Source organism: Thamnophis sirtalis, unplaced genomic scaffold (assembly GCF_051295495.1).
Source record: "Thamnophis sirtalis isolate CommonGarterSnake01/CBP01778 unplaced genomic scaffold, rThaSir2_p1.2 scaffold_10, whole genome shotgun sequence".
Taxonomy (NCBI): Eukaryota; Metazoa; Chordata; class Lepidosauria; order Squamata; family Natricidae; genus Thamnophis; species Thamnophis sirtalis.
The window spans coordinates 9,111,988-9,131,581 of NW_028261390.1; the positions used below are offsets into that span (position 1 = coordinate 9,111,988).

The window sequence follows — 19,594 nt, forward strand, 5'->3', positions numbered from 1 at the left end:
TGAGGAAAAAATTAAAACAACCACTAAGATACGTATCTTCTTTTTCCAGTTTTCTTTTTTCATCCAATTACAACAAATTATTCCAAAATGTAACATTTTAAAAATGCAATCGTGGTTGACATTTTATGGATAGCATTTTAAAAAGTTATGTTCCTTTCTAGACTCATGATTCATAAGAATTTTGGGCATAGATTTCTAGCTACCAACTTCTTTAATTGAAATCTGTTCCAAGAGAAATTTGGGGTGGGTTTCCCTTACTTTCCTGCCGGAGGACACATATAAAGTAAGCTCTGAAAAATGTTTCACAAGTGTTAAGTAACCTCCAATGTATACGAGACTGAAGTAAACTCATCTTGAAGCCAAAGCCTTAAAACATGGCAGCCATTTTTAACGCAGGCCATGCATTATCAGCTTATGTGAGGGAGCTTGGCTCGGTTTTCCATCTTTGAGGTAAAACTAGGCTGGGCAAGGACATATTTTGGGCCTGAAAAGTCACTATGGGGAAGATGAGAAAGAAGAGACAAAGAGGCACATCAAGAGTTGCTTTCTCTACTCTATTACTCTATTATTTTAAGGCAGTTTTTCCCTCAACCTTGGCAGGCTGAAGATGTGTGGACTTCAACTCCCAGAATTCCCCAGCCAGCGTAGAGAGTTGAAGTCTACACATCTTCAAATTGTCAAGGTTGAGAAACACCCATTTAAAACTTAAAATTCCTAGAAATCCTAGGAAACAGGGGTTGGATTCAGCCGGTTGGGGCTGGTTCGGGCAAACCGGTAGCTCTGAGCGAAATGTGTGATCACTGAACTCAGTGACGAGATCCCAATTTTTTTACTACCGGTTCTGTGGGCGTGGCATGGTGGGTGTGGCATGGTGAGCGTGGCGTGGCTTGGTGGGCATGGTGGGGGAAGGATACTGCAAAATCCCCATTCCCTCCCAATCAGCTGGGAGGCAGAGAATAGGTGGGGGCGGGGCCAGCCAGAGATGATATTTACGGGTTCTCTGAACTACTCAAAATTTCTGCTACCGGTTCTCCAGAACCGGTCAGAACCTGCTGAATACCACCTCTGATCAAACTGGTTGTTAAACCAGCAGGATTCCACCACTGCTAGTAACCCTAACAAATGTGGAGGCTGCCAGGTGATCCAACATGATCCAGAAGCTTTGGGGCACAATTGTATGAAGGAGAAACATCTAAGCACTTTTTTTTCAGAGCAAAACAAAAAGGAAATGGATGGAAAGCATTCTTGTTTATACTCACAAATAATAGCCATTAAAGAGTTGAAGTTGCCGATGTTGAAACACTCTCGGGCGACGTCAATGAAGTATTCTATCATTCTTGCTCTGTGTTTTTTCTTTATAGGCTGTGAGAGAGCAAAATATGACGTGATTTGGCTGAGAATGTCATCTCTGAGCTTTTTGGAGGGGTCACCAACCTTTCAGATCTCAGAGACCACTAAATTCATAATTTTAAATCCTGTGGACCACTAATATGATCTGCCTAAGGACTGGTTGGGTGGGCGTGGCCAATTTACTGTCACTCACATCGAGGGGCGCCTGGCCAGCCTCTAATTGCCACTCCTTGCCTGCCCATCTGGGCTACTTAAGGCCCCAACAGGAAGCAGTTGCTGGAGCTAAGCAGCCCGCATGAGAAAGAGTTGGCAAAAGAGATCAATTCGAATTGGATCTGACCGAGAAGGCGACTCAGCAGAAGCACCTCACTGAGGACTACGAGCATAGACTTTCCAAGCAAAGGAAGACCTGCAGGAGCGCAAGGCCAGGTCCCGGCACTTGGAGGCTCACTGGGCTGAGATGGTCAGCCAGTTCCAGGCTATGGTGCAATCCCACTGGAAAAAGTCCTTCCAGCTCCTCGCCACCAGCAGTGCTTCCAGCCTTCGCCCAAAGCCCCCCACCAGGAGGCTGAAGCAGACTCCAAGTTGGAATTTATGCCCCCCTCTGATCCACACAAAAAGACCCCAAAGGGGGAGACTCTCTGCAGCAATACCAATATGCCAATAGGCGCCAACAGAACACTGTTACCGTCCCACCAAAGTGGTACCTATTAATCTGCTTGCATTTGCATGCTTTCAAACTCCTGGACAGGCAGGAGCAAGAACGGGAGCTCACCCTGTCACACGGCACTTGGGTCTCAAACCCGGGCTGTCAGCTTTCCAAGAATACACCCACCAATGTGTAGAGTAAGCAAGGACATCCCCAGAACATTCAAGTAAATCAACCGGAGGCATTTGTATAGCTAGGAATAATTACTAGTGTGAAGGCCATTCCAACAGAAACTACACCCTCAAGGGGGTTTGTTGCAGAGTTTTACTTTTGTACCATACAATCTTGTGCATAGAATACAGCTCCCAGCTGGTCTCTGTGGTTTGATCAGAGTGGAAGGAAGGAAGGAAGGAAGGGCAATGAAGAGTTTGGCTTACCATACATATTTCGGTGGCAACCAAATAACTCAGTCTATTGAACCATTCCACGTAAGCTTCCAGATTCCGAGACTTCTTCCGATCTCCATAAGAACTCTTGAGGAGGAAACAAGAATCAGGCATTCACGTCTCACGTCATGACATTTAAAGAAGTGGCAGCATCTGGCCAAGCCAATTTGGGCTCAGAAATGAAATATGGCTGATCGCGATTAGTACAGGGAGTCCTTCACTTACGACAATTGGGCCGAACATTTATGTTGGTGAGTGAGACGTTTGTTAATTGAGTTTTACCCCGTTTTAGGACTTTTCCTGCCGCGTTTGTTAAAGGAATCACTGCAGTCATTAAATGAATAACACAGCTATTAAATCAATCTGGCTTCTCAACTGACTTGTCAGATGGTCGCAAAAGGGGACTGTATGACCCCGGGGACATTGTAACAGTCCAATGGTGGGATTCAAATAATTTAACAACCGGTTCTCTGCCCTAATGACCAGCTGGGTAGGTGGGGCTCGGTGGTCATGTGACTGGGTGGGCGTGGCCAACTCAATGTCACTCACGTCGATGGACGCTTCATCTTAGCTGTTACAATGTAATAAGGGTTAACCGGAGAGGCAGTTTCTGTAAGCAGGGCAATAAAGATTAGTCTAGAAACAACACCAGAATGTTTCCTTCCTGCCTTCCTTACAGGATTAGCCCTGTAAAGTGGAAAGAAACAAAAGGAGATTTCTTCCAACAACCGGTTCTCCGAACTGCTTAGAAAGTTAACAACCGGTTCTCCCGAATAGGTGCGGACCGGCTGAATCCCACCACTGTAACAGTCATAAATGTATGTCAGTTGCCAAGTATCTGAATTTTGATCGCGTGACTATGGGGATGATGCAAGTGTGAAAAAATGGTCGTAAGTCCCTTTTTCCAGTGCTGTTGGAACTTTGAATGGCCACTAAATGAACTGTTGTAAGTTGAGGTCTACCTGTACCGCTAGGACCAAACCATTAGTAGGTCCTACTAATTCGTCACTCGGGAAGTTGAAGTAACAGGCCAAAAAGTAGCAATCGTAAATCACCCTAGGGCAGTGTTTCTCAACCTTGGCAACTTGAAGATGTCCGGACTTCAACTCCCAGAATTCCCCAGCCAGCATTTGCTGGCTGGGGAATTCTGGGAGTTGAAGTCCGGACATCTTCAAGTTGCCAAGGTTGAGAAACACTGCCCTATGGTATTGCAAATCATAATAATAGAAAATACCACAATAAGGCAGTAGTATCAATCAGCAGATCCAGTAATCCAACCTATGGACCTCTTTGCTATACTCCATGTCTCCTTTTTATTACGCAACTCTCTACAGCAGTGTTTCCCAATCTTCACTTCTTTAAGTTACTGCAACGCGTTCTACATGGGGCTACCCTTGAAAAGTGTTCGGAAACTGCAACTAGTCCAGAATGCAGCCGCGCGAGTGATATTGGGTGTACCTAGGTACACCCACGTTACACCTATCCTCCGCGAGCTGCACTGGCTACCTATTGGTCTCGGGACACAATTCAAGGTGTTGGTTATCACCTTTAAAGACTTACATGGCTTAGGGCCAGCATACCTGCGAGACCGCCTACTGCCACATACCTCCCAACGGCCGGTGAGATCCCACAGGGTGGGCCTCCTTCAGATGCCGTCAGCCAGACAATGTCGGCTGGCGACTCCCCAGAGGAGAGCCTTCTCTGTGGCTGCCCCGACCCTTTGGAATGAGCTACCCCCAGAAATCCGGACCTTGCCCACTCTCCATGGCCTTCAGAAAAGCTGTTAAAACCTGGCTATTCCGGCAGGCTTGGGGCTGTTGACCTCATTGTTGAGGTCCAGCCCCGATCACAACGAGTGTATGTGTGTTGATTTTAACTTGTTTTATTTTCTTTTTTATTATTTCTTTGCCTTTGTTGTAAGCCGCCTGGAGTCCTCCGGGATTGGGCGGCCTATAAATCGTACAAATAAATAAATAAATAAATAAGTTGTGTGGACTTCAACTCCCAGAATTCTCAGTCAGCATGCTGGCTGGGGAATTCTGGGAGTTGAAGTCCACACATCTTAAAGATGCCAAAGCTCAGAAGCACTGCTTTGTAGCAAATCCTACTCAACCTGTTCCTCTTTAGATATGTTGACACAACACCACCCAGCACCAATGGGTAATGGCATGATACCGGGTGAGTATACTGGTAAATATACTGGTTAACTGGTAAGGAGGAGAGTTGTAGTCTCAACAGATCTGCGTGGTGCCAGAATGAGAAAACCCACTTGGAAAATTAAACGGGAGGGGGGGGGGGAACCAGTTACACATGTTAACATTGGAGGTGACGAGAGACACATTTACTGGGCAAATATTTTAATGCAAATTTACCCATATGCACTTTCTGAATTTATCTGCAACAGTGGAGAATATCTGTCTGAACTTTCCACTGAAATCCTGTACTTAAGTTGCACAAAAGTGCATTGTCTGAGGAGACATTTTTTTTGCAAAACTCCGTGCTGTAAGATACACGTAGTAGTATGTGTGGGACCCTTTGAGAGAGCTGAAGAAAAGTGCAAATCGTGAGGAGGGGGTTTAGCACAAGTGAAAAACCAAGTGAAAGCAAAATCCCCTGGTTCATCCAATTCCAGCCAGCGATTTTTTTTACCATAGTTTATAATTGTTCCTGTTATTCACCTTCTCCATGTCCAGAGTGTCCTTCTGTACAAAAGCTTGGACAAATTCTTGTGGTCCAATATAACTAAGCCTCTCCTGAAAGAAAGGAAGAAAAATTCCACTCATGGTCAACATTCATCCTTGTATAAGTGTTGAGACTCTAGAAAGAGTGCAGAGAAGAGCAACAAAGGTGATTAGGGGACTGGAAGCTAAAACGTATGAAGAACGGTTGCTGGAAGTGGGTATGTCTAGTTTAATAGAAAGAAGGATTAGGGGAGACATGATAGCAGCCTTCCAATATCTCAGGGTCTGCCACAAAGAAGAGGGAGTCAAGCTATTCTCCAAAGCACCTGAGGGCAGGACAAGAAGCAATGGGTGGAAACTAATCATGGAGAGAGGCAACTTAGAACTGAGGAGAAATTTCCTGACAGGGAGAACAATTAATCAGTGAAACAACTTCTCTCCAGAAGTTGTGAATGCCCCAACACTTTTTAAGAAGAAGTTGATAACCATTTGTCTGAAATCGTATAGTATTTCCTGCCTAGGCAGGGGGTTGGACTAGAAGACCCTCCACCCCGCCATGGTGCAGGAGGCTGAGTAGGCCACGCCCACCCGGCAACCAGGCAGAGAACTGGTTGCTAACATTTTAGAATCCCACCACTGGATGTATTACTTGGAAACTTGACAGGAGCGTTGTCACTTTCCCACCAAAGTGGTACCTATTTATCTACGTGCAGCTGCATGCTTTCAAACTGCATTTGGCAGGAGCCGTGGCAAGGATGGGAACTCACCCCATCGCATAACGCTCGGGTCTCGAACCCCGGGCTGCCAGCTTTCCGGCTAACAAGCCAAGCGCCTTAACTAACAAGCCACCATGCCTCCCTTTGTAATTGCAATAGCAATAGCAAGAGCAGTTAGACTTATATACTGCTTCATAGGGTTTTCTGCCCTCTCTAAGCGGTTTACAGTCAGCATATTCCCCCAACAACAATCCGGGTTCTCATTTTACCCACCTCGGAAGGATAGAAGGCTGAGTCAACCCTGAGCCGGTGAGATTTGAACAGCCGAACTGCAGAACTGCAGTCAGCTGAAGTAGCCTGCAGTGCTGCATTTAACCACTGCGCCACCTCGGCTCTGAAAACCACTGAGAAAAATGATTAAATAAGAGTAAGATATAGAGTGGGGGAATAAACTTACAAGCTCTATGTGAGTCAGCTGCTGGGCTAACATATAAGGGTCGCTGCAGACCGTGATGATATCCCGTTGGATGGCCTGAGGTTTGGTCTTTAATACTGTCAGTCTGTCGGTTGAAGTAGCATTGATTTTTGCAAGAACTTCCTCATATTGGTTAAGGGAGGCCAGCTTACGAATGAGGCTCTGGATGATTTGCTGCACGTTTTTCCGATAGGCCTGGAAAGAGACGGAAAGAGAAACAATGAAAAGAGATCATCGTTGTTGTTTTTTTGAATACCTTAATTGCTTTCTGTTGCCGGAGCTTACACATAACAGTAGGCCAGAAGATGTCTCCCACTCATGACGCGTTTGAGCGTCTGAACTTCTTGTCTGCGGGGCGGAAGGCTGTTTTTACCTCCCCAGATGCTGTCTCCATGGTAGAGGGGCTGCATGTCAGCTCCAGTGAGCTCTGAGGCCCGGAGCTGCCATTTGGGGGGGGGAGATGGGGGGATTGGGCCAACTGCCAAGACCAGGTGGAGATCTCCCTTCTCCACAAACAGTCCAGCTGAGAACGCTACGTAACTCTTCATGACTGGCTGACGGGAGGTTTCCACTGAGAACATTCCAGAACTGATAACTGACTGAGAACAATCCATGATTGATTGCCGGGTGGTTTTCACTCTGGGTCACGAGGGGATGGGTGTGCACGGGGAGGGGGTGTTAGCCTAATTACCAAGTAACTATAAAAGGTGGTGGGGAGCACCGGATGTCAGCTCTGACAATTTATTCAATGCCTTAGTGCTTTGTTGGTCAGTTGGTGCCGGAGGAAGATAAACGGCATTTAACAACTGTGCCACCTCGGCTCTAGAAGACATGCATGCAGTTCTCTAAGGAATACATTTAAAAAAAAATGGAAGCAAATAATTAGGCAGGTACTAAAGGAAGCTAAAACGGAGATCCAGGATTAAATTTTACTTCTGACTCATCTGCACTGGCTCTTTGTACTATGAAAAACATGATTTTGTAAGCCTATCCCTTAAAAAGAAAAGAGAAAAGGAAAAGAAAGAAAAAGAAAAAAAGAAAAGGAAGAAAAAGAAAAGAGAGGAGAAGAGAGAAGAAAAGAAAAATTGGGGATAGAAACTAAAGCAACAGGAGAGAGAGGAAAAAAATGAAATGATTCCAATTAAGTTGTCCACCACAGGCGCTTCTAGCAAAAACCACAACTTTGGTTTTCTTTCTTTTTCTGGCTTCACCTCTTCCGTCAACAGACTTTGCTTGTGGCTATGGGACCACATCGTTTGCGCAAGCTGAGTTTCCAACACAACTGACTTGCCAGCATTTTTGAGGCTATGATGCAACTTTAGCAAGAAAGCCACAGAAACCAGCTTGCAATCTGGAGGATAACTTCTCAGAGACACCCATGCTGCACGAGAGAGAACAGATATCTATCTATCTATCTATCTATCTATCTATCTATCTATCTATCTATCTATCTATCTATCTATCTATCTATCATCTATCTATCTATCATCTATCTATCTATCTATCTATCTATCTATCTATCTATCTATCTATCTATCTATCATCTATCTATCATGTATCTATCATCTATCTATATATCTCTATCTATCTATCTATCTAATCTATCTATCATCTATCTATCATCTATCTATCTATCTATCTATCTATCTATCTATCATCTATCTATCTATCTATCATCTATCTATCTATCTATCTATCATCTATCTATCTATCTATCTATCTATCTATCTCTATATCTCTCTACCTCTACCTTTATATCTATATCTATATCTATCCATCTGTCCGTCTGTCCGTCCGTCCATCCATCCATCTATGCATCTATCCATCTATGCATCCATCCATCCATCCATCTATCTCTATCTCTCTATCTCTCTATCTCTACCTTTATATCTATATCTATATCTATATCTATCCATCTGTCCATCCATCTATCCATCTATGCATCCATCCATCCATCCATCCATCCATCCATCCATCCATCCATCCATCCATCCATCCATCTATGTATCTCTATCTCTATATCTCTCTACCTCTACCTTTATATCTATATCTATATCTATCCATCTGTCCATCCATCCATCCGTCCATCCATCTATCTCTATCTCTATATCTCTCTGCCTTTACCTCTACTTTTATATCTATATCTATCCATCTGTCCATCCATCCATCCATCCATCCATCCATCCATCCATCCATCTGTCTTTCCATCCATCCATCCATCCATCCATCCATCCATCCATCCATCCATCCTTTTAGATTTTTATTCTTAAATCAAAGCTCTTCCCCCCCCCCCAAAAAAAAGAAAAAGAAAATTTAAACTTCTGATTAAACGTTGGGATCAAGCTGTGAAAAGACAACAGAAGGCGAGTGAAGGACCTTGATGTTTTGCACACTAGGCATATTACATGCAGGGGGCCTAAAGGCAAGGAATACATCATGTCTGAGTTTCTGGGGAGGGGAGAGAACCAGGATACTATAGAGGAGGTCAATTTATTTACTTTCATTTCTTTCACTCCCCTGGATTCTTCTTCCCTGATCACATTCTATCTCTCATGCCCTAGAGCAGTGTTTCTCAACCTTGGTGGACTTTAAGTCTTGTGGACTTCAACTCCCAGAATTCCCCAGCCAGCTGCGCATGCGCGCACAAGCGAAGCACACGCACGAGTGAAGTGGCAGTAAAGCTTGCCGGAACCCACCCCTGGGCTGCGCATGCAACAGCCTGCCACACATACGAACCAGTTGTGAATAGCCCACGGTCTGGGAGTTGGCTGAGGCCCACCAGTTGGGGACTCCAGCTGTATAGGACCATGAAGACCAGTTGTCTCAAACAGCCAGAAGTGGTAAGGTTCATTTTTCTCTCCCAGATGTTCTGCTTCAATTTTCCTTTCCATTCCTTTTGTATCTTTTGACTTGTTTTGACAAGTGGCCTCCTAAGAGAACAAGGGCAACGACTGTTCGTGCCTCTAGCTTTGGTTTGAGGACAGCTGAGAAGGAATGGGAAGGTCTCCTTTTCAAAACCACGCTATTCTTTTGGGGGGGGGGGTAACTCTGCAATGCAGGCGTTACCACAGATGTTATCTTAGCTAGAAAACCAGAGGGTTACATATCAATGTAGGGGAAGAGGCAGGTTCTTGGTCGGAGAACATTGTCTAGTTACCTCAACAAGAGCCAGATGTGGTGGATTCTCAGACATGTGCAGACTGCTAAAAAAATGCCGGCAGATGGACTAAGGGAGCAAAAACGAGGATGCTTCTGGGACATGATAACTCTAGTCGAAATGCATTAAAGTGGAATTCGGGTAGTCCTCAACTTATGACCACAATCGAGCCCAACATTTCTGTTCCTAAATGAGACATTACGTTAAGTGCCTCATTTTATGATTTTTTTTGCAGCATTTGCTAAGTGAATCACATTGTTAAGTTAGTAACATGGTTGTTAAGTGAATAGAAATAATAGCAATAGCACTTAGACTTATATACCGTTTCACAGTGCTTTGACAGCCCTCTCTAAGCGGTTTACAGAATCAGCCTCTTGCCCCCCAACAATCTGGGTCCTCGTTTTACCCACCTTGGAAGGACGGAAAGGCTGGGTCAACCTTAAACCTGGCGGGATTTGAACTGCTAAATTGCAGGCAGCTGGCAGGCAGCAGAAGTAGCCTGCAGTACCGCACTCTAACCACTGCGCCACCAAGTCTCATGTCTGGCTTCCCCATTGACTTTGCTTACCGGAAGCTTTGTAATTTTGAACCGTCGCTAAATGAACGGGTGTAATTCGAGCACTATCTGTATTCAGTTCCTGAATTTGAAAAGTCAAAAGCAAAAACCACTGAAGGAGAACTTGATGGGAGTCATATTCTTAGAAGTCTAACATCCCTTTGTCCTGATCTGCAATGCAGTGCAATAAATACAAGGTCACCATTTACTTTTCCAAAGAAACCGCTAGCCAGCATCGCAAATAATTTATGGCGCTCCGAATTCTATTACAATATTGACTTTTCCATTTCTTTTTGCAAATCCCTTTTTTCAGTATGCAAACACAGAAGCACTTATTTAAAATTGCATGTGGATTGCCCGTGGACAAAACAACCCTTTTCAAGGTGGATTGAAAAGTTTAAATCAGAGGTCTTCAAACTTGGCAACTTTAAGACTTGTGGGCTTCAACTCCCAGAATTCTCTGGAAGTAGAAGTCTACAAGTTTTAAAGTTGCCAAGTTTGGGGACCCCCTGGTTTAAATAAACAATAAAAATCCTTTCTAACAGCTTCATAACTGTAACTGAAAGACAATTCATAGGGTCAAAGCCAACCAAATATAAACTTTTAACGTAGTGTTTCCCAATCTTGGGCAATTTTACGATGTGTGAACTTCAACTCCCAGGATTCCACTGTATGCTGGCTGGGGAATTCTGGGAGTTGAAGTCCACACATCTTCAGGTTGCAAAGGTTGAGAAATTTCTGCCTGAAGGTCAAACATTTATTAAAACAACTGCCACAACACGTTGACTGAGAATAAATAAGTCTCCAGGTCACTTAAGGATGAAAAATATATACCGGTAATATGACAATTTCTCTTCCTCTAGCCTCAAAGTCTTTGAGCAGCATGGGTTTCTGTCCATCAAACATGGTAATATGGGGCTGGGGAGACAGAAAATAGACCCCCATTGTTCTTCCTTTGTATGGTGTTTGACCGGCCAACTACACAACTGACTTCTCTTCTGTTGTCATTGTTACAGTCCCATGAGACCATGGGTAAAATGTTGATGAACGTATGTGATGTCTTTTTAAGTTTTGGGTGGAAAAGCTGATATAATCAGTTGGCCAATCAGGAGACCGGGAGTTCTAGTCCCACCTTAGGCATGAAAGCCAGCCAGGTGAGTTTGGGCCAGTCACTCTCCTTCAACTCAACTCACTTCACAGGGTTGTTGTTGTTGTGAGGAAAATAGAAGGAAAAAGTAGTAGCATGTATGTTCACCACCTTGGGTTATTTACCGTGTTTTTTGGACTATAAGACGCCCCGAAGTATAAGACACACCTAGCTTTTGGGGAGGAAAATAAGTTTGCCTCCTTGCAACAAACAGTAAACAGCCTGGTCAGTTTCAGCACAGCCTGATTTAGCAGGAGCAGTTGATTGGTGGTTGGATCGGCCTCCTGGAATACCATTGATCAGCTGTTCCAGGATGCGGGGATCGCCGCCACCCATCGCCGCCGTTGTCGACCATCACAGCTGTCACCTAGCGACGGTGCTGCTGCCTATACCCGCCGCCTGGAATGGGCCAAAAAATGGGCCGTGTGGGGGTGGCGATAGGAGACAGTGCCAATAGACGGCCACAGTGCCAATGGGTAGCATGATCCTTGCAGTCTGGAACAGCTGATAGGTGGAATTCCGGGAGGTTGATCCAACCACCAATCAACTGCTTGTTCTAAATCAGGCTGTGCTGAAGCTGAGCAGGCTGTTTGCTCTTTGCTGCAAGGAGGCAAATTGCTGGGAGACAGAGGCCAAAGGGTGGGGGCCGGCGGGTGGGTGTGGCTTTGGCAACATTTGCTGCATAAGACGCACAGACATTTCCACCCACTTCGGGGTGTGTGGGTGGGGAAGTGCCTCTTATACTCCGAAAAGTACAGTATATAAAATAATGAATTAAAGGTAAAATGAATGAATGAATGAATGAAATGAATGAAAGAATGAATGAATGAATGAATAGAATGAATGAATGAATTTTGAGAATTGAAGGCCAATATAGCTGAAAGACTCAAGCACTGCGAAAAGTTGCCTTTAACGTTCATCCTTAAAAAATACTTGTGTGTTTTCCTAGCTCTGAGTAGAGTGTGAGCATTTTCCCTGTGATTATGAAATATTCCAGCTGCTCTAAGTATTTCTCAGGATGGTTCTGCATTCCACAACAACAGTTATCTATTAATCTGTCTTTCTTTGTATAACATCACAAGCAGACAATGACTCATTGTGGTTTCCAACAATTGAAACAGCATAAAGCATCGAATTCAAAATAATAAAAGGGTTACACAACGATAGAACAAGTTCAATATAGTGGCATACAATGAGAACTAGAAAAATAGCGACTAACCACCCAATTGCCATAATCTTAGTTGCAAAAGGCCAGCCTTATAGAATTGGTGCCAAGGACGGTACTAATTGAACTTCTATGACCAAGGGATCCAACGTTGGCCACTTTTAAGGCTCGTTGACTTCAACGCCCAGAATTCCCCAGGCAGACATGCTGGCTAGGGAATTCTGGGAGTTGAGGTCCAAAGGTCTTAAAGATGTTACGCCTGAATACCCCTATACTATGGGGCGGCTAGTCAACCAAGGTGGGTTGATAGCTTTCCCACTAGCCGCTGGGTAAAAGAATGTCCCTTCATGGGAGCCATGAAATATATCCAACGGGGATGAATCCACACATCCATGTTAGAATATTCTGAGATTCTATGTTATCTATATGCAATCTATTTATTCAAATCAGTTTTCTATGCAGCAAACTATACATATACAGTATCTTTCTATATATAAATGGCTGGCTGGCTAGGTGTGGTGTGTGTGTGTGTGTGTGTGTTTGTGTGTGTGTGTTCCAGCATAATTCTGGAATGCCTCAGGTAATTTCAACGAAACCTGATACACAGATGACTTACTCTCTGGAAACAAATAATGTGGGGGTAAGACACCCCTAATAACCCTCAGGGGGAGGTGTTCTGTTAAGATACAGCCTGTTGTGCCTTCAAATGGCTTCTACTGCCATAAAATGGCTTGTACTGTACAGCGCAGTGGAGTTGCCATGGTAACAGCTTCACAGTACTGCACAAGGGGGCTCCCTCTGGTAAGGGGGGAAATTCAACATTAGAAATTATTATGTTTTGAGGTAAACAGCTTTATGCTAGAGTAGGGCTGTTAAACTCCTGGCCCACGGGCTGGATGTGCCACATGCTGGCCACGCCCCCACCCAGTTTAGCAAAGGGGAGGGGAGTCCCGATAAGTCACGTAATGCCGCCGTGACGCCGTGAGCTTGAGACCCTTGTGCTAGAGTAAGAAGTTAAAAGAAACAAGTTGAGAAAAGGAATGGAGGCTAAATCTAATTTAACATCCCCAGAATGGACGTGAGATGGAATTGACTTCTCTATGATGTAACTGCTTATATTATATTCCCTCTAAACAAAGCTCAGAGACACTTTTAACAAAACCAGAACACCGAACATGATCCGGAATTGTTTTGAATAAATGAGAGTGACAGATCCAAAGGAAGCATCCATGTTTCCTCCTTGGGGACTCGTGCAAATTTGCAATGGTCTGAAACTTTCTATGAACTATCACTAATTACAAAATGTCTGAACTGGATTTTGCGTTCCCTGAATATTGTAATCTACTTTATATTACAACCTGTCACGGTTGAAACCTAACAGTTTTTCTGCCCTTTCGTGTGGCCGCTTCCAATTGTACAGATATTTTAATCGAAGATCCCTGAAATTCTACTCCTATATATATTCTGCAAATACAGCAGAATTAATCATTTCTTAGGTAGTCCTCGACTTACAACCATGTGTTTAGTGATCATTTGATCTTGCAACGGAACTGAAAAAAGTGACATGACCGTTCTTCACATGTACGACCACTCAGGCACCTCCCCCCATTTTGGTCAGATGATCAAAATTCAGGCGCTTGGCCTCTGATTCATATTTATGACGGTTGCATTGTCCTGGGGTCACGGGGATACCTGTTGCAACCTTCTGACGAGCAAAGTCGATGGGGAAGCCGGATTCACTTAACAACCAGGTTTCCAGCTTAACAACTGCAGTGATTCACTTAACAACTGCGTCGAGAAAGGTCGCAAGATGGAGCAAACCCACTTAACGACTGTCTTGCTTAGCAGTGGAAATTTGGGACCCAACTGGGGTCGTAAGTGGAGGACTACCTGTATATTCCTTTCCACAGATATAACCACTACTGTCAACCTTGGAGTGAGCCTGGTGGGAGCCATTTTGGAGGTTTCAGGGTTGCCGCACAACAGAGGGAGGGGGGATAGTAGTTAGGTGGCGGTTGTAACCGAAACAAGAAAGTTTTTCTGGAGGAACCAAGATCATTCTCACAGGTGGCTGGCCAGGAGGAGGAGGATGGTAACCAGGCAACTGCCCAGCAACTGGATTGGACAACATGACCTGGGGGAGGGAAATTAGATGAAAGCCATGGGAACGTTTAGAGTTGGCTTTCACCAGTTGTGCCAATATGATGCATCTCAGGGGTCGGCAACCCACGGCTCTGGAGCCACATGCGGCTCTTTCATCCCTCTGCTGCAGCTCCCTGTGGCTCAAAATATGCGTTACAATCGCCAATGTGCGACACCCGCTGACACAAAATTTATTGAGCTTTTCGACCCCCGGTAGGCCAATATATGCAGTATTATCTTCATTTTAGACGTCAAAAGGGATTTGTGGCTCCCGGTGTTTTCTTTTCTGTGGGAAACTGGTCCAAATGGCTCTTTGAGTGTTTACGGTTGCCGACCCCTGATGTATCCAATAAAACTGTTCTTTGAGGAACTTGCCTGCCTCGGAGTTCTCATTTCTATGGGTGCATTATTTCGAACGCTGACATCTTACATTCCACATTATCCTATACGCCACGTTATCCTAAATTCCGCATATATAACTGTTCCGCATGCATTTTCTTCTGTTGGTAACCGTTTTGCACCCCGAGGCTCACCTCATCTGTACTGGCTATACGATGGGCCAGCTCCTTTAGATTTCTCATCATGCGCTCATCTCGAAAATCGTACGGAAACGTCTCCGTCCATTCCGCCAAGAGCTGCAGGATTTTGGGGGCAATTTTCCTTAACCGGCTCTGGAAAGTGAAAGAGAGAGACAAATTGATTACCAAGATGATTGGGGGAATCTCCTTTTAAGTTGGGCAGAATATAGGCTTTCATTGTTGCATGCCAAGCGCCCTGGAAACAGAGGAGGACCAGCCAAAGGTGCCTCTGCCGGTGAAAACGGAGCTCGGGAAGGAGGATTGCAGGAGGCAGTCGCAGCTGAAAACGGAACTTCCATGGCCCTCCCCGAGCTCTGTTTTCATTCGCAGAGGGTTGCAGGAAGCCATCACAGCTGAAAACGGAGTTCGGGAGCCCGCTTTCGCTGGCAGAGCGCTCGGGCCACCACAGGTGCCCCCAACACGAGTGACATCGAACTGGCCACGCCCACCCTGGCCACACCCACCCCAGCCACGCCCACCCTGAGGTCAAACACAGTCCTGATGCGGCCCTCAATGAAATCGAATTGACCCTTGTGTTCTATCCTGTCTTTGTCCTCTGTACTCAAACATTGGTATATTTGTATTGTATTTGTATTTTATTGGTCTTGTATGCCGCCCACTCCCGAAGGACTCCGGGCGGCTTACAATAAACAAAGGAAGGGGATAAATAGACAAACAACAATTTAAAATACACAACATTCATAGTTACAGTGGGGCTGGCTATTTCAACAGCCCCCCAGCCTGCCGGAGCAGCCAGATCTTAGTGGCTTTGCGGAAGGCCGGGAGAGTAGTAAGGGTCCGGATCTCCACGGGGAGCTCGTTCCAGAGGGCTGGAGCTGCAACAGAGAAGGCTCTCCCCCGGGGAGTCGCCAGCCGGCATTGGCTGGCAGATGGAATCTGGAGGAGGCCTAGTCTGTGCGATCTGATCGGTCTATGGGAGGTAATTGGCAGGAGGCGGTCTCTCAGGTACCCAGGTCCGATGCCATGTAGGGCTTTATAAGTAACGACTTATAGTATAGGTTCTCCCGCTTGAGCAGGGGGCTGGAGTAGAAGACCTCCAAGGTCCCTTCCAGCTCTATTCTATTCTATTCCATTCCATTCCATATATTCTATTCTATTCCATTCCACATATTCTACTCTATTCCATTCCACATATTCTATTCTATTCCATTCCACATTTTCTCTGCTCTGCTCTGCCATACCATGCAATGCCATGCCATGCCATGCCATGCCGTAGGCCTAAAATCCAATGACTCAATTGGCCACTTACTTGATCAGTCGCAGAATCCGCTCGCCTCTGCTGCTCGGTGCAGAGATGGCAGACTTTTGCCATTAATTCATAAGGGTGTACAAAAAGCCGAGAGCTCAGCAAAAAAGTGAAGATGTATGTTCTCTGTAAGCGAGTGAAAAAGAGAGAGAGAGAGAAATAAAGTTCACTGCTTATGGGTTCAGCTACCGTGGTGCAGAGGTGTTAAAATTTAATTGCACCAAACGCTACTCTCTGCAGAACCTGCTTAGAATACATCACATCCTGATTGAATAAGGCAAGAGTCAAAGTGGCAGTTACTCAGCTATATGACAATCCTTATATATAGAGTTGGGTGGACAGATTTGACACTGATTTCTAACTAATAATAAGCCCGTGGCTCTATTGTAGAGAAGACCAACGGTGGCCTCTTTACAACCTGCGGATTTCAACTCCCAGAATTCCCGAGCCAGCGTGGCTGACAAATTCCACTACATTCAATAAATATTGTTAACAGGCTTCATTTTTTTTTATAGCAATAGCAGTTAGACTTATATACCACTTCATAGGGCTTTCAGCCCTCTCTAAGCGGCTTACAGAGTCAGCATATTGCCCCCAACAACAATCCGGGTCCTCATTTTACCCACCTCGGAAGGATGGAAGGCTGAGTCAACCCTGAGCCGGTGAGATTTGAACAGCCGAACTGCAGTCAGCTGAAGTAGCCTGCAGTGCTGCATTTAACCACTGCGCCACCTCGGCTTTTATCATGGAGTGCAACCCTGCTTGCAATTCTCCAACATGGAATTTCTGTTGCGTTACGGTCATCATCCACCCGTCAATCACAGGATGGAAAATTCCACCAGGCTTCCAGAGTTTGACCAACCCTGCGCGAGTTTCTCCAGAAGGATGTTAGTCACTTTATTCTGCGCTTCCATGTGCGAGAGCTGAATCAGCTTTTTTAAGGCAACAGGAGTGTTTTGAAAATATTTGTGCAACTTATTGGAGTAAATTAAACACCAGTAGGAATCAAGCACATCATTTTGGTTCCACCACAAAACCGCGGTAGACTAAAGCGCGCTCGACGAAAGCGCGTACGTGACGTCATCACAGCGCGACGAAAACAGCACGCTGTGAGTGGGAAACTTAAAACTAATGCGAAAACCTTACCCTAACCCCCCCAAACCTAACCCTAAACCTAACCCTAAGCCTAACCCTTAACCTAACCCTAAACCTAACCCTATACCTAACCCTTAACCTAACACTAAACCTAACGCTAACCCTTAACCTAACCCTAAACCTAACCCTAAACCTAACCCTAACGCTTAACATAACCCTAAACCTAACCCTAACCCTTAATCTAACCCTTACCCTAACCCTAAACCTAACCCTTACCTTTATGTGAATCGGCTTGCTGTAAAAGCGCTTTTTAAAGCACCCTTTTTTTTCTGCGGTTGTATTTTTCGCGCTGCTGATGACGTCAGGTACGCGCTTTAATCGGGCGCGCTTTAGTGGACTGCGGTTTTGACGGGTCACGCATCGTTTTCACCTTAAGGAAACCGAAGGTGGAAACAGGCCCATCGTTCATCACGGAATGCTGCTGTTTAGATCGAAGACAAATTAGAGATGAGTGTCTGTTGTGGCTCGGCAAGAGCTGTTGGAGCTGCCACCAGACTCTGACAGCGAGGGGTCTTATGAGTCGGCCCTGGAGGATCCGGAGGACCCTGGACAGGGTTCCGATCCCGAGCAGGGCGCAGAGAGACTGGTTGGCCACCAGGTGGCACCTGAGCCTTGGATCAGTGGGGAGGAGACAAGAGAGAATGATACAGAAACTACCTGTGAGTTGTTCCGGGGATGCACGCCAGCGAAGGGCTACTCGGCGTCAAGAACAACTACGTAATTACAGGAGGTAATTACGCGCAGCTGTTGCTCATTAAGATCCTCTCCTGATTATAAAAGAGACTGCTTGTGCCACGCCCTTCTTGCAGAAGTCAACATTCACGATTCAGAGAAACCAACTTGGAGACGTGGTTTGCTGTGAGCTTGTTTTGCATTGCCTAGGTTTGTAGTAATTGCTGCCAGAGTGCTTATCTCTTTGTTTATTTTGGGCTTGCAGCCAACGAGAGTCTGGACTGATTAAAAGTATTCTTATTTACATTTGCTTTTGGCTTTCGTTCCTGGACGGAGGAGAGGGGGGGGGGTCAGAACAAGTATCTATTTTGTGATTGATACTAGGCAGTACTGCAGCTGTCTAGGACAAGCTAGTACAGAAAGCATGAGCCAGCAATAAGAAGTCTTTCCATCTGTTGGGCCCTCTACTTCACTGAAATACCACTTGCAGGTGGTATGGCAGAATCTGGGGTATGGCAAAATATGGCACCTGCAACCACTGGGGAAATAACTAAAGAAATGGGCCAAATCACAAGAGAGTGTTAAATTTCACCTACTTATAGCAATAGCAATAGCAATAGCAGTAGACTTATATACCGCTTCATAGGCCTTTCAGGCCTCTCTAAGCGGTTTACAGAGAGTCAGCATATTGCCCCCAACAATCTGGGTCCTCATTTTACCCACCTCGGAAGGATGGAAGGCTGAGTCAACCCTGAGCCGGTGAGATTTGAACCGCTGAACTGCTGATCTAGCAGTAGCCTGCAGTGCTGCATTTAACCACTGCGCCACCTTGGCTCTACTTGCACAGTTTTGAATCATGTCTTGATTCTGGGCTCCATTACGGTTGTTTGGTCAACAACTATCTGAAGCCCACGGCACATATTTCCTATTGAAAGCTAAGAGAAGACGCACTGCATCTTATGCTTATTACAGCCTAGCACCGTGATAGTGTGCCACAGGTGGCATACAGGGTCTTCTTTGCAGGCATGCAAGCCGTCGCCCAGGCTGAACTCCACCGCACATGCGTGCCCGCCTCCTGGTAACCCACTGCTTTTGGGGTCTCTGGCGTGCATCCCCTCTCCCCCTCCCGCGGTCCATTTCTGCTCCCAGGCGTTAGCTTTGGAGGCCATATTAATCCCGGAAGCTTCTACGCTGCCACATTCCTCCTAATTTTGTCGTTGTCTGCTGAAAGCATGTGGGCCCCATAATGCAATGCATGTGCGATTCCCCCTTAGGAAATTAGTAGGGGGGATTTAGTAGGGGAATGCAGTTAGACATAATAGCATTCTTCTTTTCAGTCAAAGTCATGGTATTCCTCCACTTGGAGGAATAGCGATTGAAGCAATGCCTTGAGTTGGGACGGATTGTGATCGGACCATGGCAGTGATGGGATTCAGCC

General features: G+C 45.5%; 1 protein-coding gene across 2 annotated transcripts in view; it reads right to left on the bottom strand.

The window, feature by feature from the left end:
- The window catches only part of RASGEF1B (RasGEF domain family member 1B), a 240,542-nt gene that overhangs the window by 10,531 nt on the left and 210,417 nt on the right, over positions 1-19,594 (bottom strand). For both annotated transcript variants that reach the window (XM_087724007.1, XM_087724008.1), the window contains 6 exons: positions 16,333-16,455; positions 15,018-15,155; positions 6,300-6,512; positions 5,124-5,198; positions 2,437-2,532; positions 1,260-1,362 (listed from right to left, as the gene is read on the bottom strand). In XM_087724007.1, coding sequence (XP_087580133.1) covers positions 1,260-1,362; positions 2,437-2,532; positions 5,124-5,198; positions 6,300-6,512; positions 15,018-15,155; positions 16,333-16,455 — 748 coding nt within the window. The remainder of the gene's footprint in view (positions 1-1,259; positions 1,363-2,436; positions 2,533-5,123; positions 5,199-6,299; positions 6,513-15,017; positions 15,156-16,332; positions 16,456-19,594) is intronic.